Raw genomic sequence first — 25011 nt, 5'->3', positions numbered from 1 at the left:
TTTGTACAGATCATGCCTTCCCCAGAAGAGATCCCAGTAATCCCCAAACGTGAAACCCTGCCCCCTACACCAATTCTTCAGTCAGACATTTAACTGCCAGATCATCCTATTCATACCCTCAATGGCGACTAGCACAGGCTGAAATTGAGAGAGTACTGCTTTGAGCTCTGCTTTTTATACCTCCTGCTTCACGTGACAAGTAAGTTTATCAGTTACTAAGATGGGCAGACCAGTGGTAGATGGAATTTAATGCTGCTAAGTGCAAGATGATGCACTTTGGGGCTCTCACAATGGTTGGTGGGACCTTTGGAAGTACTGAGGAACAGGAGAACCTTGGTGTACAAGTGGAAGGATCCCTTAAGGCGGTAGTGGAGGTAAATGGGGCGGTGAAGAAGGAATACAGAGTACTTTCTTTTATTAATTATGGTATAAAATCGTACAGCTTTTTACTGTTCTGGTTGCCACACAATATGAAGACTTGACTGAACTGGAGAGGATATGATTTACCAGGATATTATCTGGAATGGGTGCCACAATTACGACATGAGACCAAACAGTTGAGTTTTATTGTCTTATTCACTTTCTTACATGAAAGGATTTAAAGAGCAAACATATAATTTAACACAGTGATACTGTTATACCTGCAAAATAATTAGAAACCTGTCTGCTCTTTTTTCGACTCCGAAAACTCTCAAGCCCATATTTTATATGTAAAATGCATACAGTAGGTATATCTATTTGAATATCAATTGATCATCAAATGTTACTTTAATGCATAACATGTTACCTCCTGAAATGTAATCTTCTCCTCCTCAGAACCAGGAAAACCACCACCAATATCGAGCAAGTTCATATGAAATCCAAGGCTCATCTGGAGAAGATGTGTAAAAGATCTAATATTTGCATAATATTGTTGTCTCGTTACCAGCAAGCACTTCCCATGCAAACCTTATCACTTTCTGTTACTGTCATGTGCATTCATACAAAAGCATCACTGACACCAAAGGACATCCCAAACTTTAGGTTTTAGTTTGTCACTACTGCACCATTAATCAGATTCAAATAGGCCCAAATGTACTTTTTTCCATAGATGCTGCCTGGCCTGCTGAGTTCCTCCAGAATTTTGTGTGTTGTTCTTAACTGTCTCAATATGCCTAAAAAAAAACCTGTTATCGTTGCCTTTTATTCTAATGGGAACATACAAACTCTGTACTCTCAATATTTCACCTCTGAAGCCCTCCCAACCATCTTAATGCTTACGAAGCATCCCTTTGGCAAAAATAATCACTCAATCCACACCTGCATGTTGTTCCTTTTTGATGCCACCAAAAATGGCCTTCCTCCAGTTTTGAATCTCAACCAGAGGACCAGTTCTATCCTTCTCCATAGCTATCTTGAAACTAATCTACTTATGTTTACTAGATCCGAAGTGTTCCCCTGCACACACTTCTGTCACCTGCCCTTTCGCATTCCCAAATAGATTGTGTAATTCATACTGTAATTAACTCATCATACCTGAAACTTTCATTGTTATGACTGAAAATTTCTATTATTCAATATATAAAACTTCAAAAGAAACATACCCCGATATCAAAAACTATGCGTGAATCTGCTATGGCCTCAACAAATGCCTGTGGTTCAGTACAGCCACTTCCAACATGAAAGCTGGTTAAAGAAGAGTCATTAGATTAGAATTCAACTGATATTTTTAAGAATATTTAAGGAAAATTTATTTATTTCTCTTACCTGCTAGTTCAGCACTTTGTTAAAACTCAAGCATTGTCCATTACATTTCTAATACAGGGAATGATGAGGCCAAAAACGATTTGGGTTTTTGGACATGGATTGGCCAAAAGTACTTCTCAAAATTTGTATTTTTTGTGTTTACACTCTAATAATAATGTAATTTATATTGGTAGATGTCATCATTACACAACATGTTCACTTTGGAACTGCCGTGATTCTCTTGCACGTGTTTTTGCTGTTGCCATGGTCACAGAGAGTGACACAACCTTGACATGTTTGTAAATAAGCTATTGAATAAAAGTTGCAAGCAACACACATCAAAGTTGCTGGTGAACGCAGCAGGCCAGGCAGCATCTCTAGGAAGAGGTACAGTCGACGTTTCGGGCCGAGACCCTTCATCAGGACTAACTGAAAGAACAGCTAGTAAGAGATTTGAAAGTGGGAGGGGTAGGGGGAGGGATGGAGCCAAGAGCTGGACAGGTGATTGGCAAAAGGGATATGAGAGGATCATGGGACAGGAGGCCCAAGGAGAAGGAAAGGGGGGAGGGAAACCAGAGGATGGGCAAGGGGTATAGTGAGAGGGACAGAGGGAGAAAAAGGAGAGAGAGAGAGAGAAAGAATGTGTGTATATAAATAAATAACAGATGGGGTACCAGGGGGAGGTGGGGTATCAGGTTGGAGGCTACCTAGACGGAATATAAGGTGTTGTTCCTCCAACCTGAGTGTGTTTCATCTTTACAGTAGAGGAGGCTGTGGATAGACATGTCAGAATGGGAATGGGATGTGGAATTAAAATGTGTGGCCACTGGGAGATCTACATCCCATTCCCATTCTGATATGTCTACCCACGGCCTCTTCTACTGTAAAGTTGAAGCCACACTCAGGTTGGAGGAACGACACCTTATATTCCGTCTGGGTAGCCTCCAACCTGACGGCATGAACATTGACTTCTCTAACTTCCGCTAATGCCCCACCTCCACCTCGTACCCCATCCGTTATTTATATACACACATTCTTTCCCTCTCTCTCTCCTTTTTTTCCCTCTGTCCCTCTGACTATACCCCTTGCCCATCCTCTGGGTTTTTCCCCCCTCCCCCTTTTCTTTCTCCCTAGGCCTCCTGTCCCATGATCCTCTCGTATCCCTTTTGCCAATCACCTGTCCAGCTCTTGGCTCCATCCCTCCCCCTCCTGTCTTCTCCTATCATTTTGGATCTCCCCCTCCGCCTCCCACTTTCAAATCTCTTACTAGCTCTTCCTTCAGTTAGTCCTGACGAAGGGTCTCGGCCCGAAACGTCGACTGTACCTCTTCCTAGAGATGCTGCCTGGCCTGCTGCGTTCACCAGCAACTTTGATGTGTGTTGCTTGAATTTCCAGCATCTGCAGATTTCCTCGTGTTTACAAATAAAAGTTGCAAACTTTGTTTCAGAAAGTAACACTTTTTTTTTTACCTTACACCAATGATGTCCACGCACAAAGCCTTTGCACATTCCATCAGCTGTCTGCACTCTTTTAAAGTTGCTCCAAACTTCATACTTAAGGGTAAGAAGGACTTGGCATCATTTGTAACAATGCGAAGAACCATTCTGTGAAGATAGCAACATTCGTAAGACAGGTGCGACGGCTGAAAAGTCAGAGGGAGTTTACCATTTTTGTTTGTTCAGTAGACAATTAGTAAACAGGCTTGGGGGTCAGCAATGGAAAGAGTAAGCAGTTTCAAATCTCAGGACCTCTGGGACCAAACATATTAATGCAATCACGAAGAAGGCACATCACCAAAGAATCTTGCCAACTCCTACAAATGTACTTTGGAGAGTATTATGACTGGTTGCATCAACGTCTGGTATAGAGTCTCCAATGCACAGATTCGCAAGAGTGTGCAGTTAGTTACAGACTCAGCGAATTCCATCTCGGGCACAAGTTTCCCCACCATCAACGGCATCTTCAAAAGGTGGTGCCTTAAGAAGGCGTGTAAGATTGAAGGCCCTCACCATCTGGGACATGCTCTATTCTCATTACTACCATCAGGGAGGAGGTACTGTAGCCTGAAGACTCTCACTCAACATTGTAAGAATAGCTTCTCTTCTGCTATCAGATTTCTGAAGGGTCCATGAACACTACCTTGCTGATCCTCTTTTACACTCTTCAGTATCTGTTCGTTTATTTAATAACATAATTTATATTATTTTTTCATGTGTTGTACCATACTGCTGCAACAAAATCATATATTGAATGATATATATGTCAGTGATAATAAAGTTGATTCTCAGATTTTGTTTTTGGCTTGTCCCAATATTATCCTTCTGGAAATAACTCTGTGTAGCTATTCTGCTGCCTGGGATCACCAGTTACTTGCACACTTGTTTCTGTTATCCAGTGTGCAGTCTCCAACAATTCCTATATGCAATGCCCTGGCTGATACATGGGTGTTACTCTGGTTGGCAATCAGTGGTGAGCGATGTGCCACAGCTCAGTGCTGGGCCTGCAATTGTTCACGATAAGATGGAGAGTGACATAGTTAATTCAGAAACAAAGGTTCTGAACTTAAAGAAGGGTAACTTTGAAGGTGTGAGACGTGAATTAGCTAAGATGACTGGCAAATGATACTTAAAGGGTTGACGGTGGATATGCAATGGCAAGCATTTAAAGATCGCATGGATGAACTACAACAATAGTTTGGCAAAAGAATAAACCAGGGAAGGTAGTGCACCCGTGGTTGACAAGGGAAATTAGGGATAGTATCAATTCCAAAGGAGAAACGTACAAATTAGCCAGAAAAAGTGGCACACCTGAGGACTGGGAGAAATTCAGAGTCCAGCAGAGGAGGACAAAGGGCTTAATTAGGAAAGGGAAGGAAGATTATGAGAGAAAGCTGGCAGGGAACATAAAAGCTGACTGTAAAAGCTTTTATAGATATGTGAAAAGAAAAAGATTGGTTAAGACAAATGTAGGTCCCTTAAAGTCAGAAACAGGTGAATTGATCATGGGGAACAAGGACATGGCAGACCAATTGAATAATTACTTTGGTTCTGTCTTCACTAAGGAGGACATAAATAATCTACCGGAAATAGTAGGGGACCGAGGGTCTAGTGAGATGGAGGAACTGAGGGAAATACATGTTAGTAGGGAAGTGGTGTTAGGTAAATTGAAGGGATTAAAGGCAGATAAATCCCCAGGGCCAGACGGTCTGCATCCCAGAGTGCTTAAGGAAGTAGCCCAAGAAATAGCGGATGCATTAGTGATAATTTTTCAAAGCTCTTTAGATTCTGGATTAGTTCCTGAGGATTGGAGGGTGGTTAACTGTAACCTCGCTTTTTAAAAAAGGAGAGAGAGAGAAACTGGGGAATTATAGACCGGTTAGCCTGACATCGGTGGTGGGGAAAATGCTACAGTCAGTTATCAAAGACGTGATAACAGCACATTTGGAAAGTGGTGAAATCATTGGACAAAGTCAGCATGGATTTGTGAAAGGAAAATCATGTCTGACGAATCTCATAGAATTTTTTGAGGATGTAACGAGTAGAGTGGATAAGGGAGAACCAGTGGATGTGGTATATTTGGATTTTCAAAAGGCTTTTGACAAGGTCCCACACAGGAGATTGGTGTGCAAACTTAAAGCACATGGTATTGGGGGTATGGTATTGATGTGGATAGAGAATTAGTTGGCAGACAGGAAGCAAAGAGTGGGAATAAACAGGGCCTTTTCAGAATGGCAGGTGGTGACTAGTCGGGTACCGCAAGGCTCAGTGCTGGGATCCCAGTTGTTTATAATATATATTAATGACTTAGATGAGGGAATTAAACGCCCATCTCCAAGTTTGCAGATGACACGAAGCTGGGCGGCAGTGTTAGCTGTGAGGAGGATGCTAAGAGGATGCAGGGTGACTTGGATAGGTTAGGTGAGTGGGCAAATTCATGGCAAATGCAACTTAATGTGGATAAATGTGAGGTTATCCACTTTGGTGGCAAAAACGGGAAAACAGATTATTATCTGAGTGGTGGCCGATTAGGAAAAGGGGAGGTGCAACGAGACCTGGGTGTCATTGTACACCAGTCATTGAAAGTGGGCATGCAGGTACAGCAGGCGGTGAAAAAGGTGAATGGTATGTTGGCATTCATAGCAAGAGGATTCGAGTACAGGAGCAGGGAGGTACTACTTCAGTTGTACAAGGCCTTGGTGAGACCACACCTGGAGTATTGTGTGCAGTTTTGGTCCCCTAATCTGAGGAAAGACATCCTTGCCATAGAGGGAGTACAAAGAAGGTTTACCCAATTGATTCCTGGGATGGCAGGACTTTCATATGATGAAAGATTGGATCGACTAGGCTTATACTCGCTGGAATTTAGAAGATTGAGGGGGGATCTTATTGAAACATATAAAATTCTAAAAGGATTGGACAGGCTAGATGCAGGAAGATTGTTCCCAATGTTGAGGAAGTCCAGAACGAGGGGTCACAGTTTGAGGATAAAGGGGAAGCCTTTTAGGACCAAGATGACGAAAAACTTCTTCATACAGAGAGTGGTGAATCTGTGGAATTCTCTGCCACAGGAAACAGTTGAGGCCAGTTCATTGGCTATATTTAAGGGGGAGTTAGATAAGGCCCTTGTGGCTAAAGGGATCGGGGGTATAGAGAGAAGGCAGGTACAGGGTTCTGAGTTGGATGATCAGCCATGATCATACTGAATGGCGGTGCAGGCTCGAACGGTCAAATGGCCTACTCCTGCACCTATTTTCTATGTTTCTAATATAAACAGAAATGATTGGGAGAGGGGGCCGAGTGTAGTGTATATAAGTTTGCTGATGATACTAAATTAAGTGGGAAAGCAAATTGTCCAGCAGATACAGAAAGTCTGCAGAGAGATGTAGATGGGTTAAGTGAGTGGGCAAGGGTCTGGCAGATGGAGTACAATGTGAGGTCATCCACTTTGGAAGGAAAATGGAAGAGCAGGTTATTATTTAAATTGTAAAAACCTGCAGTGTGCTGCTGTGCAGAGGAACTTTGGAATGTTTGTGCATGAATCACAAAAGGTTGGTTTGCAGGTACAGCAGGCTATCAAGAAGGCAACTGGAATGTTGACCTTCATTGCTAGAAAGATTGAATTGAAGAGCAGGGAGGTTATGATGCAACTGTACAGGGTACTGGTGAGGCTGCACCTGGAGAACTGTGTGCAGTTCTGGTCTCCTTACTTGAAGAAGGATATACTGGCTTTGGAGGCGATGCAGAGGAGGTTCATCAGGTTAATTTCAGAGGTGAGGGTGTTAGACCATGAGGAAAGATTGAGTTGCTTGGGACTGTACATGCTGGAATTCAGAAGAATGAGAGGAGATCTTATGGAAACATACAAAATTATGAAAGAGCAACACACATCAAAGTTGCTGGTGAACGCAGCAGGCCAGGCAGCATCTGTAGGAAGAGGCGCAGTCGACGTTTCAGGCCGAGACCCTTCCACTGATATATGAGACTGGAACTATGGGGCATAGCCACAAGATTTGGGGGGATAGATTTAGGACGGAGATGAGGAGGAACTGCTTTTCCTAGAGAGCAGTGAATCTGTGGAAGTCTCTGCCCAATGAAGCAGTGGAGGCTACCTCAGTAAATACATTTAAAAGAAGGTTTGATAGATTTTTGCATAGCAGGGGGATTAAGAGTTGTGGGGAAAAGGCAGGTAGGTGGAGATGTCCATGTCAAATCAGCCATGATCTTACTGAATGGCAGAGCAGGCTTGATGGGCCAGGTGGCCAACTCCTGCTCCTATTTCTTATGTTCTGAAGAAGGCCAGTGTGTCATACACAGTTTTCACCACCTGTTTACCTGTAACACCATTTTCACTGAACAATGTACTTGTATTTCTCAGTCACTAATGTGGAAATGTACTGGTAGTAACAAAATGGCATTTTTATTTGTGACAGAATGGAAACTGTAGTGTACCAGAATGGTTTGCTAATAATGTTTGTGCAACATTATGCTGAATAAACCTGAATCCTTGACAAACTGCAGACCATCACATGTATTACTGGAAGAATGCCAAACACATTGAAGTAGCAGAAGGACAGAATGTACCCTTTCCTTGAACTGAGGTGTGGGTAGCTGCACTTGTGTGTAAAGGAGTGACTATGCTGTCTGTTGTTTTTTTTGGAGGCTGTCATCGGCACTTGTGTGGTGCTAGTCTCCTCTTGCTGCAAGGAAAATAAATGTGCTTCTGATTGATCCACTCTGTTGTTTACTGTAGGACGTGGTGAAAAGGTACTCACACACTGTTCCTCAGCGCTCCCCAGACCCTTAACATTCACTGTGAAAATCCTATCCTGCTTTGATATCTCACATACAAGGACTGGAATGAGGCTAACAAACCTTATTAACAAAAACAATTTACAAAAGGACTGTAGTATCTTATGCTGTTCCCAATCCACTATGAATGCTCTGAGTTACAATTAGTATCCCTCACTTAATGGTGCCACTGAGAATAAAATTCTACCAGGAGATTGAATCGCTATATCTTTCAGCAAAAAACACACTGCTGAGGTCAAGGATGTGTGCTTAACTCACTGTTCTACTCTCTCTGCACTCACAGCTGTTTTGCTAGGCACCATTCAAACACCATCTATATACTTGCTGATGACTTAACTATTGTAAGTATAATTTCAGATGGTGACGAAAGAGATAGATCAACTGGTTGAGTGATGTCACAACAATCTTACACTCAGTGTTAATAAGACAAAAGAATTGACTGAGAACTTCAGGAAAGGGGAGTCAAGGGAACACACACCAGTTCTTATCAAAGGATCAGCAGTGGAAAGGTTGAGAAATTTCAAATTCCTGTGTGTCAACATCTAAGGATCTATTCTGGGCACAACATATTGCATCTCCATCTGGTATGGGAGCAACCAAGCATTGGACCAGAAGTTCCTGCAGAGGACTGTGAATACAGCTGAGAGGATCAGAGGAGCCTCCTGAACATCCATCGGGTGGGGGGGGGCATTTATCAGGAGTGATGTGTACGCAGGGTCGCACCTATCCATCCAGCATCCTCTCTGACTTACTACCATCAGGCAGGAGATTCTGATGCCTCAACACAATAATGGTCGGGATGGGAAACAGTTTCTTCCCTCAGGCCATTAGGCTTCTGAACCCCCTGCTGCATTGCATTCGAATTGTCACTGGCTAATCTGTTCTGTGCCTTACAATATTTAATTTATGCACTTTAGTTTGATTATATCTGTGTAATCCATCTGTAGGTTTTATCTTCACTTTCATAAGTTATCGTGTGTTATGTGTACTACTGTGCTTTACACTCTGGTTCAGAGAAACGTCTCGTTTGATGGTATATAGGTATATAGTTAAATGAAATAAACTTGACTTGATGTAATTACAAAGAAGGCATGACAGCGACTGTATTTCATCTGGAGTTGCAGGAGACATGGTATGTCACTAAGCTCTCTCTCGAATTTCTACATACCGTGGAGAGTGTTCTGACTGGATGCTTCACCATCTGATGTGGTGGGGGCAACTGCACCACCGCACTGGATTGGAGAAAAGCTGCAGAGGGTAGCAAACCCAGCCAGCCCCATCATGGGCACGGCATCAGGGACCTCTTCAAAAGGTGATGTCTCAGAAAGACAGCATCCATCCTTAAGAACCCTCAAGGAGGAAGTGCAGGAGCCTGAGGATACACACTCAATATTTTTAAAACAGTTTCTTCCCCTTCGTCATCAGCTTTCTGAATGGGCAATGAACCCATGTACACAACCTCACTATATATTTTTTGCTCTCTTTTGACACTATTTATTTAAATTATATATATATATATATATATATATATATATAATGATTATGATTCATAAGGAAAAATGATCATCTGAGGCACACAACATTAGTTCCACCCTTCAGAAAAAGCGTGTGAGGAACCTTGTAGAAAAATACGTAACACAATTCTTCTATTCACAATGGCAACCCTCAGGTGAAATAACATTGTACTGTTCGCAAAGCTAACATCACTCTGCAACTAGTAATAGAAAATGTACGCCATTAGTTTGCAGAAATAATCAGACATAGGCTGAAATGAAAGGTTTGATGAAAAGCAGTTGTAGTGGCTTCTCTGTACTGTTAACTGCTGACGTAATGGTTTCTCTGCTGTAGCTGCAATGTTTGGGTTATGACTAGTGATAACGGGACTTTATCCAATGGGAGAGATGTTATTCTTTCTTGTGTGTCTGAAAGCTGTTGGTTTCGCGGGCTTTTGCCAGAAGGCGCGATGGGGAAGAAGAGAGCAGACGCGAATGAAGAGATGTTGTGGGACATTCGACAGAGTGGGTTCCGAGCCGGAGTCTGGAGATCGCTGATGTTTCGGCGGAGGTCATTGTGGAGGAATACCTACTGTGTGAGCTCCAATGTATTCTGAGACTTTAAATGTGGGCCCTTTTATTTTTATTTGTTTATTTTCATACTAGCCCGACATTCGAATTAAGATTCATAAAGTTTATCACTTGATTGTGTATGGTGTACTGTCTGATAATTTGCCTTGTGGGTTTGTGACGGGAATACATTACACAGCATCCACCCAAACTTGAATACCCTGTTTGGTGGGGCCAAAAGCTGATTCCCCTAGACTAACATGAGCAGCATGCCCGGTGAGTTACACAGTGTAGCAAGGTAGTTTGGATAATGGAGTGAGGATTTTTGAATCAGAAGATATTCTGCAGATCCCAGAAATCTAGAGCAACATACAAAATGCTGGAGGAACTCAACAAATCAGGCTGCATCAATGGAGGGGAATAAACATTCGATAGTTTGGGCCGAGACCCCTCATCAGTCCTGGAAAGGAAGTGGGTAGAAGTCAGAATATTTCTACCACGAGTGCTGGAGTTTTAAGGGGAACAGTACACAGGAGATAGTGTTCTAGAACAGAGAAATATGTAGAACTAGATGAAGGCCAGCACTATGGAAGGAAATATGAAAAGTGAATGATGATTCAGACAGGTGTCTGCAGAGAATATCAAAAGTAGATGCATATTGCCTATATTTCAATTGAAATTATCAGCTGATTCAGACAAAAAAGAGATAATTGTTATTTACCTAGCAGTGGGATGGATCCGTGCAATTTTGAAAAGTTCATCTTTGTTATCGAATGTCATCATCTGAATCCCATTGGTGGCAGCAAATTTAATATGAGAGCTCTCCTTGCAGGGGTGTGCATAAATGATTCTCTCTGGGGGAACCCCAATATCTTGTACCATCGCAATCTCATTCTGTTGGGATAGAAAGAGAGTTACCTTTAATTTTTTTTATTTTTCTGAGTTCATTGATTGGCAAATTGTCACATGTTTATTATCGTCACATATACTGAAGTACAGTGGGAAACTTTGTCTTGCATACTGTCCATATTTCATTCATTTCATTCCGACAATGCATTGAAGTGGTAAAAGGGTAACAACAGAATTCAGAGAAAGAGTTACACAGAAAGTACAGTGATAGTAACATGCATGTAGACAGTAAAGTGCAAGGCGATTACAAGGTAGATTATGAGGTCTAGAGTACATCTTATCTTGGTGGGATATAAGGGTGGTGGGTCAGGGGACTATGGGATATAAGGGTGGTGGGTCAGGGGACAATGGGATACAAGGTTGGTAGATCGGGGGAGTATAGGATACAAGTGTGGTGGGGCGGGGGCTACAGGATACACGGGTGGTGGGACAGGGGACTACAGGATACAAGGGTGGTGGGTCGAGGGACCACGGGATACAAGGGTGGTGGGTCGGGGGACTACAGGATACAAGGGTGGTGGGACAGGGGACTACGGGATACAAGGATGGTGGGTTGAGGGACTACAGGATACAAGGGTGGTGGGTCGGGGGACCACGGGATACAAGGGTGGTGGGTCGGGTGACCACGGGATACAAGGGTGGTGGGTTGGGGGACTATGGGATACAAGGGTGGTGGGTCGGGGGACAACGGGATATAAGGGGGACCACGGGATACAAGGGTGGTGGGTTGGGGGACTATGGGATACAAGGGTGGTGGGTTGGGGGACCACGGGATACAATGGTGGTGGGCCGGGGGACCACGGTATACAATGGTGGTGGGTCGGGGGACTATGTAGGGTGAACCAGGGACAGAGATAGGCAGAACAAAGGGGCAACTAACCGATGAGGGCAGAACAGGAATCAGCTGCAGAGTAAAGCAGGGAGAGCAAAATGATTTTGCACTGGGCCACGAAACATGGGGCAGCATGGTAGCGTAGTGGTTACCGTAACGCTTTACCCGCGACCCAGGTTCAGTTCCTGCCAATGTCAGTAAGCTCATACATTCTACCCGTGACTGTGTGGGTTTCCTCCAGAAACTCCAGTTTTCTTACATTCCAAAGACACGCGGGTTAGGGTTATAAGATGTGGGCCTGCTATATTGCTGCTGGAAGCATGGTGACACTTGTGGGCTACCCAGCACATCCTGAAACTGTTGGTTGAAACTACAAAGTTCACTGTATGTCTTGATGTGCAGTACTGTGCAAATGTCTTGGGCACATAGATATACCTAGGATGCCTAAGACTTTTGCACAGTACTGTAGTAAGTTTACGTACTGCACTGTACTGCCGCCATTTAAAAAAAATCATGACGTTTGGGTGATGATAATCTGATTCTGATATGGGTTTCAGTTGTGGATTGAGAGTGGGAAGGGCGCAGCGAGAACCTTCTTGGTTAGGAGAAGGGGAAGGCAGAGAGGAGGGTGCAGGAAGCACCGGAGAGACATTCTGTAATGATCAATAAACCAATTGTGTAGAATCAGATGACCTTGCTTGGTGTCTCAGGGCTGGTGTGTCTGCACCCTCACCACCTCTGTCCCCTGGCACTCCTTCTCTGCCACATGTTCCTACACCTCCACTTTCGCCATTCCCAACATCCTTTGCTCCAGCCAGATTTACAAACTCGCTCTCTGCGCCACGTTGACAGATACCGTACTGACTATATATATGTGCTATGTACTGTATATATGACAAATAAAGCTAATCTTTAATGTTAAATGTAAAGGAATGCAAGGAGACGAGGACAGCACCACCATGGGAGACCACACCTAGAATATTGTATGCAGTTTTGGTCCCCTAATCTGAGGAAAGACATTCTTGCCATAGAGGGGGTACAAAGAAGGTTCACTAGATTGATTCCTGGGATGGCAGGACTTTCATATGATGAAAGACTGGATCGACTAGGCTTATACTCGCTGGAATTTAGAAAATTGAGGGGGGGATCTGATTGAAACGTATAAAGTTCTAAAAGGATTGGACAGGCTAGATGCAGGAAGATTGTTCCCGATGTTGGGGAAGTCCAGAACGAGGGGTCACAGTTTGAGGATAAAGGGGAAGTCTTTTAGGACCGAGATGGGGAAAAACTTCTTCACACAGAGAGTGGTGAATCTGTGGAATTCTCTGCCACAGGAAACAGTTGAGGCCAGTTCATTGGCTATATTTAAGAGGGAGTTAGATATGGCCCTTGTGGCTAAAGGGATCAAGGGGTATGGAGAGAAGGCAGGTATAAGGTTCTGAGTTGGATGATCAGCCATGATCCTACTGAATGGCGGTGCAGGCTCGAAGGGCCAAGTGGCCTACTCCTGCACCTATTTTCTATGTTTCTATGTAGAGTGAACTATGAAATTGTCATGTTCCGGTCCGTGAAGTCCATATTCCGGTTCACGATCTGGTCCATCAACTCTTGCTCCAGGTTTTCCTATTTTCCCTGTTTCTGTTCTTGTTGAGCTAATTGAGGTAGCTGATGCTCGTTGGGGCTGGCTGCATAAATACCTTCAGAGACTCAGGTGTGGCTGCTGGATTGTTCTTGTCCTTACTCCTTGTATCCCTTCCCGTGCCTTCTGTTTCTTTGCCTGAAACCCTGCCTTGTCTTGTCGGTAACTCTCGCCTCGCCTGAAGTTCTGTCTTGCCTTGCTTTGCCTGAAGCCTTGCCTTGTCTTGCTGTCTTGTCCTGGGGCCACCCTGTACTTAGCTCCCTTCCTGTCCCTTGCCCCCGCCCAGGTAAGCCAGGCCATCTTGCCGTTACCTGGAGTTGGTTCTGTCCCTTCCTGTCCCTTGCCTCCGCCCAGGTAAGCCAGGCCATCTTGCCGTTACCTGGGGTTGGTTCTGTCCCTTCCTGTCCCTTGCCTCCGTCGGGTGGTGATCCACACCCTGCCCAGGAGGAGCCAAACCTTGCCTCAAGTCTCCTGCCTCCAGCCTCGCCTTGCCGCAAGACTCCTGCCTCGCCTCTAGCCTCAAGACTCCAGCCTCCTGCCTAGCCTCTAGCCTGAAGCCTCCAGCCTCCTGCCTAGCCTCAAGCCTGAAGACTCCAGCCTCCTGCATAGCAGCCTGAAGCCTCCATCCTCCTGCCTAGCCTCTAGCCTGAAGCCTCCAGCCTCCTGCCTAGCCTCTAGCCTGAAGACTCCAGCCTCCTGCCTAGCCTCTAGCCTGAAGACTCCAGCCTCTTGCCAAGTCAAGCCAAGCCTCTAGCCTCCATCCTCTTGCCAAGCCAAGCCTCTAGCCTCCATCCTCTTGCCAAGCCAAGTCTGTAGCCTCTAGCCTCTTGCCAAGCCAAGCCTCTAGCCTCTTGCCAAGCCAAGTCTGTAGCCTCTAGCCTCTTGCCAAGCCAAGCCTCTAGACTCCAGCCTCTTGCCAAGCCAAGCCAAGCCTCTAGACTCCAGCCTCTTGCCAAGCCAAGCCTGTAGCCTCTAGCCTCTTGCCAAGCCAAGCCAAGCCAAGTCTCTAGCCTCTAGCTTCTTGCCAAGCCAAGTCAAGTCTGAAGCCTCTAGCCTCTTGCCAAGCCAAGCCAAGCCAAGCCAAGTCTCTAGCCTCTAGCCCCAAGTCTCAAGTCTCCTGCCAAGCCTCGCCTCTGGTCTCTGGCCTCCTGCCTCCTGCCAAGCCTCGCCTCTAGTCTCTGGCCTCCTGCCTCCTGCCAAGTCTCGCCTCAAGTCTCTAAGACTCCAGCCCCGTCCTGCCTGCCAGCCAAGCCTCGTCCTTGCCTAGTTCTGGGGTCTAAGCCAGAGGCAAGACCCAAGTACTGGGTCCTTGTCAAGTCTCTGGCTCAGAGTTCAAGCCCGGGCTCCTAGCTCTTTTCTCCAGTCTGTTCCAGGTTCCTGGTTTTCCTGTCCATGTCCTTGCCATCACCCTGTATCCTAGTCCTGTCCCTAGGACTTCTGTGTCTGTGTCTTGCACTTGGGTCCGTTCCCAGCCACCGCCTTATAACAGAACGATCCAGCCAACCATGGACCCAGTGACACAGACTCTGTCATTTTCCTCTTACCACCTGGCGTTACTTTCTGTTACATACCCTCCCACCCGCCCGGGTCGTCCATTGTCTGGATACCCTGTTTGGTCGCCAGGAGACTCCTGTGGCGGGGGGGTGGGGGAGTGGGGGGGGGTACTGTCATGGGCCCATCCGTGAAGTTCGTATTCCATTTCCTGGTCTGGTCCATTGACCCTTGCTCCAGGTTTTACTATCTACCCTGTTTGTGTCCTTGTTGAGCTAATTGAGGTAGCTGATGCTCATTGGGGCTGGCTGCATAAATACCTTCAGAGACCCAGGCGTGGCTGCTGGATTGTTCTTATCCTTACTTCTTGTATCCCTTCCCCTGCCTTCTGTTTCCTCGCCTGAAACCCTGCCTTGTCTTACTGGTAACTCTCGCCTCACCTTAAGTTCTGTCTTGCCTTGCTTTGCCAGAAGCCCTGCCTTGTCTTGCCGGTAATTCTCACCTCGCCTGAAGTTCTGTCTTGCCTTGCTTTGCCTGAAGCCTTGCCTTGTCTTGCTGTCTTGTCCTGGGGCCACCCTGTACTTAGCTCCCTTCCTGTCCCTTGCCCCCGCCCAGGTAAGCCAGGCCGTCTTGCCGTTACCTGGGGTTGGTTCTGTCCCTTCCTGTCCCTTGCCTCCGTCGGGTGGTGATCCACACCCTGCCCAGGAGGAGCCAAGCCTTGCCTCAAGTCTCCTGCCTCCAGCCTCCAGCTTCGCCTTGCCGCAAGACTCCTGCCTCGCCTCTAGCCTCAAGACTCCAGCCGCCATCCTCCTGCCTAGCCTCTAGCCTGAAGCCTCCAGCCTCCTGCCTGGCCTCTAGCCTGAAGCCTCCAGCCTCCTGCATAGCCTCTAGCCTGAAGCCTCCAGCCTCCTGCATAGCAGCCTGAAGCCTCCAGCCTCCTGCCTAGCCTCTAGCCTGAAGACTCCAGCCGCCATCCTCCTGCCTAGCCTCTAGCCTGAAGCCTCCAGCCTCCTGCATAGCAGCCTGAAGACTCCAGCCTCCTGCCTAGCCTCTAGCCTGAAGACTCCAGCCTCTTGCCTAGCCTCCAGCCTGAAGAGTCCAGCCTCCTGCCTAGCCTCCAGCCTGAAGAGTCCAGCCTCCTGCCTAGCCTCTAGCCTGAAGACTCCAGCCTCTTGCCAAGTCAAGCCAAGCCTCTAGCCTCCAGCCTCTTGCCAAGCCAAGCCTCTAGCCTCTTGCCAAGCCAAGTCTGTAGCCTCTAGCCTCTTGCCAAGCCAAGCCAAGTCTCTAGCCTCTTGCCAAGCCAAGCCTCTAGACTCCAGCCTCTTGCCAAGCCAATCCTGTAGCCTCTAGCCTCTTGCCAAGCCAAGCCCAGTCTCTAGCCTCTAGCTTCTTGCCAAGCCAAGTCTGAAGCCTCTAGCCTCTTGCCAAGCCAAGCCAAGCCAAGTCTCTAGCCTCTAGCCCCAAGTCTCAAGTCTCCTGCCAAGCCTCGCCTCTGGTCTCTGGCCTCCTGCCTCCTGCCAAGCCTCGCCTCTAGTCTCTGGCTTCCTGCCTCCTTCCTCCTGCCAAGCCTCACCTCTAGTCTCTGGCCTCCTGCCAAGCCTCGCCTCTGGTCTCTGGCCTCCTGCCTCCTGCCAAGTCTCGCCTCAAGTCTCTAAGACTCCAGCCCCGTCCTGCCTGCCAGCCAAGCCTCGTCCTTGCCTAGTTCTGGGGTCTAAGCCAGAGGCAAGACCCAAGTACTGGGTCCTTGTCAAGTCTCTGGCTCAGAGTCCAAGCCCGGGCTCCTAGCTCTTTTCTCCAGTCCTGTTCCAGGTTCCTGGTTTTCCTGTCCATGTCTTTGCCATCGCCCTGTATCCTAGTCCTGTCCCTAGGACTTCTGTGTCTGTGTCTTGCACTTGGGTCCGTTCCCAGCCACCGCCTTATAACAGAACGATCCAGCCAACCATGGACCCAGTGACACAGACTCGGTCGTTTTCCTCTTACCACCTGGCGTTACTTTCTGTTACATACCCTCCCACCCGCCCGGGTCGTCCATTGTCTGGATACCCTGTTTGGTCGCCAGGAGACTCCTGTGGCGGGGGGGTGGGGGGGAGGGGGGTACTGTCATGGTCCCATCTGTGAAGTTCGTATTCCGTTTCCCGGTCCGGTCCATTGACCCTTGCTCCAGGTTTTACTATCTACCCTGTTTGTGTCCTTGTTGAGCTAATTGAGGTAGCTGATGCTCATTGGGGCTGGCTGCATAAATACCTTCAGAGACCCAGGCGTGGCTGCTGGATTGTTCTTATCCTTACTTCTTGTATCCCTTCCCCTGCCTTCTGTTTCCTCGCCTGAAACCCTGCCTTGTCTTACTGGCAACTCTCGCCTCGCCTTAAGTTCTGTCTTGCCTTGCTTTGCCAGAAGCCCTGCCTTGTCTTGCCGGTAACTCTCGCCTCGCCTGAAGTTCTGTCTTGCCTTGCTTTGCCTGAAGCCTTGCCTTGTCTTGCTGTCTTGTCCTGGGGCCACCCTGTACTTAGCTCCTTTCCTGTCCCTTGCCTCCGCCCAGGTAAGCCAGGTCATCTTGCTGTTACCTGGGGTTGGTTCTGTTTCTTCCTGTCCCCTGCCTCCGCCCAGGTAAGCCAGGCCGTCTTGCCGTTACCTGGGGTTGGTTCTGTCCCTTGCCTCTGTCGGGTGGTGTACCGCGCCCTGCCCAGGAGGAGCCAAGCCTTGCCTCAAGTCTCCTGCCTCCTGCCAAGCCTCGCTTCAAGACTCCAGCCTCCAGCCTCGCCTCTAGCCTCAAGACTTTTACTGTCCATGTCCTTGCCATCGCCCTGTATCCTAGTGCTGTCCCTCGTACTTCAGTTTCTGTGTCTTGCACTTGGGTCCATTCCCACCACCGCCTTATGACAGAAAAGGCTTAAAAGAAAGGCTGAAGTGAGAACAAACAACCTGTAGGGGAACAGAGGCAACGAGAAGCACGGAGAAGTGCAGAGGCGGCTGGACAACACAGACCAGATCTGGCAAATGGGCCACGTTGTAATGGGGATACAGAGGAAATGGCACCAATAATCATTCCACGGCCAAAGTCATTTAAATCACATTTCTTCCCCATTCTGATGTTTAGTCCGAACAAAAACTGAACCTCTTGACCAGGTCTGCATGCTTTAATGCATTGAGTCGCTGCCACATGATTCTCCGATTAGGTATTTGCATTAATGAGCAGGTGTATGTAATAAAATGGCCACTGAGTGTATAAGCAGTGAGATATTGAATGGACTTCATTACTTACATCCTTCATATACATGAAGAGTAAAAATCTTTATGCTATGTGTCCATCTAAATGTGCCACATGCAATTATAGTAATTTATAATCAATATTATGTACAACAGGATAGTCAATATAACAGATATACAGTTGCATCAGCATGAATTAAGCAGCCTACTGGCCTGGTGGAAGAAGCTGTCCCAGAGCCTGTTGGTCCTGGCTTTCATGCTGCGGTACCGTTTCCTGCAAAGTTCGGGAGATTTTCCATTGTTGCATACATTAACACGTTTTAATGTTTACAGAGCATCAGTGAGCTCATTATTCCAAATCCTACCTTACTGGCACAGTCAAAGCTGATCCCTAATTGAGCAAGGGTCCAAACTATTGGTTTGCTATCATTGCATTTCACAGCGTAGAAAGGTTTCACTCGAGGCAATGCCATCTTCCACTGATGGTGTTTCTTTATGACTTCACCCAAGTCGGCAACGTAGAAGGCATCTGTGTTACCCTGCAACATAAGGCATGGTGATCATACTGACTGTCATTATCCACTAATTTAACATTACAGTATTAGATTCCTACACTTAGCCTTCTCTGCTAAATTCAATAAATTGAGCAAAACATTGGAATGCTGTGCCATTCATGTGTTTGACAAAATATGTAGAAAGATTTGCTGGTGCTGCTCCGGGTGTGGGTGTTTAAACTAGAGTTGTAGGAGAGGGGAACCAGAGTGACATGGCAGATTGTGGGTAGTTGTGGGAAAAGATGTTATTAAGCCTACGTACAAAGGCAGGAATCAAAAGCATGGTGGGAATAATGTTCTTCTATTTTAATGCAAGGAGTATTGTAAGTAAGGCGGATGAGTTTACAGCATGGATCAACACGGAATTATGACCCTGAAGTCAATGATGAATAGTGTAGAATGAAGAACACTCATTAAAAATGTGGCCACTAAACACTACAGTACAGTTTGAGAATGAGAATAATTTTAATTAGCCAAGACATTTGCCTTTACAATTAAAGGGGAGGGTGGGGTGGGAATGCCAAGTTTTTGACATGATAATAGCCCTGGTAACAGCTGCCAATAAGGTGAGCGCTGAGCTGTGGGATGTGGATCTGTTGGTCTCTACTTCAAAAACTAGTAACCAGATTTATGCAGTAAGCACATGGCCACGTGGATATACTTTGTAATTTTAAGATAATCGTAGTCAGTTGTCATTGATAGGATAGTAAAGAAATCTTATGACAATCTAGTCTTTGTTAATGGAGGCATTGAGTTCAAGAGTCAGGAAATTATGTTGGAGCTTTATAAAACTCTGGTTAGCCCGCATCCGAAATATTGCCTTCAATTCCGGTTGTCCATTACAGGAAGGATGTGGAGATTGTGGAGAGGTTTATCAGGCTGCTGCCTATGCTATGAAGAGGGATTGGGCAAACTGTAATGGAAGAAGCTGAGGGGAGACCTGATAGAAAGTGTAACCCCACTGGCCACCCTCAGGGTCGCTCGGCTCGCTGTCATTTAGGGAAACAGCCTCGGCCCCGCCAAACTGGGTAATTAGTTTGTGTGGATGCTGTGTGATGTACCCCACCCCGCCCAAATAACGGACAATACATCAGATATGATTAAATGATTTACAGTTTATAGATATTACTGGAACTATATAATTAATAGAGAATAAAATATAAAAGGAAAATAAAAGGCGCCACACTTATCAAAGTTCAATCTCTTCATGCACAGTTGGAGCTTGGGACCCTTCTTCTTTACCCTGCAACCCCTTGGACCTCCTCGACCGGCCACCTGGGACCAACAACCGTGGTCGATCAGACGCTCCACACGAGTCCGTCTCCATCTCCTCGCCGAATGCCCTCCTTGGGTCCGACCCCGTTAGCGGACATCGCAGCACCTGGTCCATTCTCTGTTTCTCCCTCCCGCCAAAACCCCGCGCATACAAATCTTCCAGATACACCAAAATCATAACAACTATCCCAAATGCTTAATAGCACCCTGCTATCTGTATTAACCCAAGCAAATGTCTAGCTGGAGACTTTCTCAGCATTTAACATAACATAGAAGCACTCCCGATTATAACATAACAAAGAAGCCATTTTAATTAGCCTCTGCAGTAACATAAAAGACGAAACCCCCTTACAAAAGTTATAAGATTATGAAGGGCGTAGATAGACAGCCTATATCCTACTCACCAGGGTCAAAAGATCTAATTTTAGAGGGTATATATTAAAGGTGAGAGGCAGCAAGTTCAAAGGAGAGGAGCAGGACAAATTTTTTTTAACGCAGACTGGTAGTTACCTTGAGAGCGCTGCCAAGCTTGGTTGTGGAAACAAATATGATGGAAACATTTAAGAAGCTCTCAATACAGAGAATGGAGAGATACGGATTTGTGTAGGTAGAAAGGACTAGTTTAGTGGGCTTTCAATGATTGACATAATTAGTTTGGCACAACATTGTCAGCCAAAAGTCCCATTCCTGTGCCGTCCTGTTCTATGTTCTTTAGGGTTTACTATGATATACAAGGTATATGATGGGCTGAAGGGTCTGTTTCTGTGCTGTATGATGCTCTCCGGTTTTCACACAGAAACCACATTAGATTTCACCGTTCATTCAAAATGCCATAATTAAATATCAGAATAAAGTTATTTGATTAACAATTTGAACTCCAACATTGGGCAATACATTATAGGACAATAGAGGAAACCTGTTTGGTTGCTCAAGGTAACAGAGCTGATGATGTAAAATTTAGCATTTGATGTCATTTATATTTTCCCCAATGGAAGATTCAATTTATTGGGGATAACTACATTTATTTGTGAGGAAATAAATGTAGAAACCAACCCAAAGCATGTAAAAATGTCATAACGAACCTGACGAAGGGTCTCGGCCTGAAACGTCGACTGCGCCTCTTTCTATAGATGCTGCTTGGCCTGCTGCGTTCACCAGCAACTTTGATGTATGTTGCTTGAATTTCCAGCATCTGCAGAGTTCCTGTTGTTTACTCACTCTTCCTTCAGTTAGTCCTGACGAAGGGTCTCGGCCTGAAACGTCGACTGCGCCACTTCCTATAGATGCTGCTTGGCCTGCTGCGTTCACCAGCAACTTTGATGTATGTTGCTTGAATTTCCAGCATCTGCAGAATTCCTGTTGTTAACGAACATTTTATTTGTGTTCCCTCTAAATCCATAATTGATAGGCAGTTGGCATGAGCTTGGACTAATGAACTTTTAAATCTCATTGACTGGCTCCTATTCTGACAAATAATGTTATGATAAGCATCCACTTGGTTTCTGTAAAAGATCTATTACATTTTTAACTGGAGCTGTAGAATGGTAAAGATTAATTTGAGGTGTTCTTCTTGATGCTTTCTCCATTTGTTTTAGACAGAGGGACCTATTTTCCTAAGCAGTGCTTAAAAGATATTTGTATTTGTTTCCTTCTCATTTACCTCTTCACTCTGATTCCTTTGATTCAAAATTCAAGTTTATTTGTCACGTGTACGTGTACAGTGAAATGTGTCAATTGTAACAATCAAATCACCACAGGATGTGCTGGGGGCAGCCCACAGGTGTCACCACACATTCCGGCGTCAACATAGCATACCCACGATGCTCGGCAGAACAACACAGAACACAACAAGCACAAGACATGCACACGCACATTCCTTTATCTCCAGCAGACACGGACTCAGACCTGCAGATACTGGGCTTCAACCCCTCAGGCAGACTTACAGAGATTCACATATTTGTCTTCAGCTAACAGGCCTTGATTTCCAGACTTCCGATTAAACTCTTGGGCCTCAAGGCTTGATTCTCGGCATCAATCCCAGGACATGCTGATCACCGAGCACCGGGCATCAAGCTCCAGGCTCACTGATGACAGGACGTGAATACTAGACCTCGAAATCTGGTCTCACTAATTTGCAAAATAAGGGGGTTGTTGGAACTCATTTGTTCCTGCCCACAAGGAACTCCAACTCCGGAACCCACCAACATCTTGCTGCTGACCGGAGGTGGCGGGGGTGGTGGGGTAGTGTGTGGGTGACTTCATCCATTTTCTGCCGGTCTGGCTTCCGACCACAGATGTCTCACATCTGCGGCGCCGGTCTTCAAATGTGGAGTGGAGACTTAGACTCCAGCCTTACCTCTGATACCCACGCACTCCTGCTCCTAAACCGTAACCTGACCCCTAACTCCTCTCTGTCCTCAAAACCAGTCTTACAAACCTAAAAACAATTAAAAATTGAACATTCAAACAATTAAAAAACAGTGCACCTGCTGCCCATCCGCAGGATTGAAAGTCTAGATTTTAACACTGCACTGCCCATACACTAATCATTTGTAGAGGGCACGCTTAATTAGAAAAATTGACCCGCAATTCCCCATTAAAATTGCATTGGGGCCTTACTCTTCCATAGGATCCTGACTGGAATGTAGCAAGATAGCTCCCACAGAAAAAATCCAAGAAGGCAACGAGGAGAGTTGGGTTCGGGTTCAGATATGTTCCCATTATCACCAAGTTGCTGGAGTAAAAATCACTGACACAAACAAGTGACACAAGAGAGACTGTAGGTGCTGGAAATCTGCAGCAGTGTATGCAAAATTCAGGGAGAACTCAGCAGATCAGGCAGCATCTATGGAGTCTGATGAAGGGTCTCAGCCTGAAATGTTGATTGTTTATTTGCCTTATTACAGGCTGCCTGACCTGCTGACTTTTTCCAGCATCTTGTCTGTATTGCTTCATACAAAGTCATAGTTTTGAGGGTATATTGATGTCATGATAAATAAATCATAGTAAACGTCAGAAACATTTGATTTGATATTAATGAGCTAGATTACCTTGTCAAAGTAGATGATCATTTACTTTTTTGTTCCTAGCATTCCTTGAGGATTATTATAACTTCAAACATTTAATATATAATTCATTTTTGAATGTATTGTCAAGATCAATCGTGTTAGAACTTGTTATCCTTGAATAAGCAAAAGAATGACATGTTTATGACTTAATCTGAAATTTACTACTGGCATAACATCATGTCAATACTCACTGTGAGCTTTTTCTCATTGATCTTCTGGCCAATGACGTCCATGGCAATGACCCCCTCCTCCAAAATGACAAAGTTGGTCTCATTAACACAGCCTTCCATTTTCAGTGTTTGCAGGGGCCTTGGCGCTATTCCAGAATTCAACAATGGAACTAATTTAGTCTTAAATAAAAATCCAAAATATTAGAAGTATCACAATAAAGATTATCAGAGGGTAATGTAAGTGTTGTTTTCTACATAAACTTTCAAGTTAAATATTGGACTGTTTTAACAATGTTAGTCAAGAGATAGAAATAGCTGCTCTTCATCTGAATATATGCCATGACAACACATTCGCAAATTATTCTTGGGCAAGAAAATTTGATGCTATTATGGAGCAGGTAACAAAAAAAAGAAATTTTAACAAAAAATGTGTGAAACTACAGAATGAAAGTTAATATTTTTTGTCACTGCACAAGATTCAACTGTGTATTGTTATCATCGGCCGCAAAATTTGCCGCCGCTAAGAATACGCCAGTTTCAGATTAAATATTAAAAGTCAAACAATAGAAATAGCTGCTTTTCAACAGAATGTAAGGCCATAAGATATAGAATTAGACCATTTACCCAATAAGATTGCTCTACTATTTCATCATGGCTGATCCATTTTCCCTCTCAACCCCAATCTCCTGTTTTCTCCCCATAAGCCTTCATGCCCTGGCTAATAAAGAATCTATCAACCTCTGCCTTAAATATACCCAGTGACTTGGACTCCACAACCACCCGTGACAATGAATTCCACATATTCACCACTCTGACTAAAGAAATTCCTCCTCATCTCTGTTTTAAAAGGACATCCCTTTATTCTGAGGCTGTGTCCTCTGGTCTTAGACTCCCCCACCATCAGAAACATCCTCTCCACATCCACTCTATCAAAACCTTTCAACATTTGATAGATTTCATTGAGGTCACTCCTATTTCTTCTGAATCCTAGTAAATACAGACCCAGAGCCATCAAATGCTCTACATATGACAAGCCATTCAATCCTGGAATCATTTTCATGAACCTTCTTTGAACACCCTCCAAAGTCAGCATATCCTTTCTTAGATAAGGGGCCCAATATTACCCACAATACTTCCAGTGAGGCTTCACCCATGCTTTATAAAATCTCAACATTACATCCTTGCTTGTCATACTCTGGTCCTCTCAAAATGAATGCTAACATCGCATTTGCATTCCTTACCACAGACTCAACCCGCAAGTTAACCTTTAGGGAGTCCTGCACAAGGACTCCCAAGTCCCTTTGCACTTCAGATTTTTAAAAAATTTTTCTCCATTTAAAAAACAGTCTACCCCTTCATTTCTTCTCCCAAAGTGCATGACCATACACTTCCCAACATTATTCCATGTGCCACTTATTTGCCCATTTTCTTAACCTAAGTCACCTATAGCCTTTCTACTTCCTCAGAACTACCTGCCCGTCCACCTATCTTCGTATTGTCCGCAGACCTGGCCACAATGCTCTCAATTCCGTCTTCCAAGACATTGACACAGAATGTAAAAAGAATCGGTCCCAGCACAGACCCCTGTGGAGCATCACTAGTCACTGGCACCAACCAGAAAGGCTCCCTTCATTCCCACTCTTTGCCTCCTGCCAATCAGCCACTGCTTTATCCACACTAGCATCTTTCCTGTAGAACCACAGGCTCTACAGGAAACTTGTTAAGCAGCCTCATGTTTGGCACTTTGTCAAAGGCCATATGAAAATCCAA

General features: G+C 45.3%; 1 protein-coding gene across 1 annotated transcript in view; it reads right to left on the bottom strand.

Moving 5' to 3' along the window:
- Positions 1–25011, bottom strand: part of LOC134357852 (ornithine decarboxylase-like) — a 47192-nt gene that overhangs the window by 17091 nt on the left and 5090 nt on the right. Inside the window, exons 2-7 of the mRNA XM_063069566.1 lie at positions 23263–23387; positions 18540–18713; positions 10818–10990; positions 3195–3329; positions 1584–1665; positions 788–871 (exon numbers count right to left, since the gene is read on the bottom strand). Of these exons, the coding sequence (XP_062925636.1) occupies positions 788–871; positions 1584–1665; positions 3195–3329; positions 10818–10990; positions 18540–18713; positions 23263–23361 (747 nt within the window). The 5' untranslated portion in view covers positions 23362–23387. The remainder of the gene's footprint in view (positions 1–787; positions 872–1583; positions 1666–3194; positions 3330–10817; positions 10991–18539; positions 18714–23262; positions 23388–25011) is intronic.

This window comes from Mobula hypostoma, chromosome 17 (genome assembly GCF_963921235.1).
Source record: "Mobula hypostoma chromosome 17, sMobHyp1.1, whole genome shotgun sequence".
In the NCBI taxonomy this organism is placed as follows: Eukaryota; Metazoa; Chordata; class Chondrichthyes; order Myliobatiformes; family Myliobatidae; genus Mobula; species Mobula hypostoma.
The sequence above is the reverse complement of the archived record's forward strand: the minus strand, read 5'-3'. Positions and strand labels throughout refer to the sequence as shown.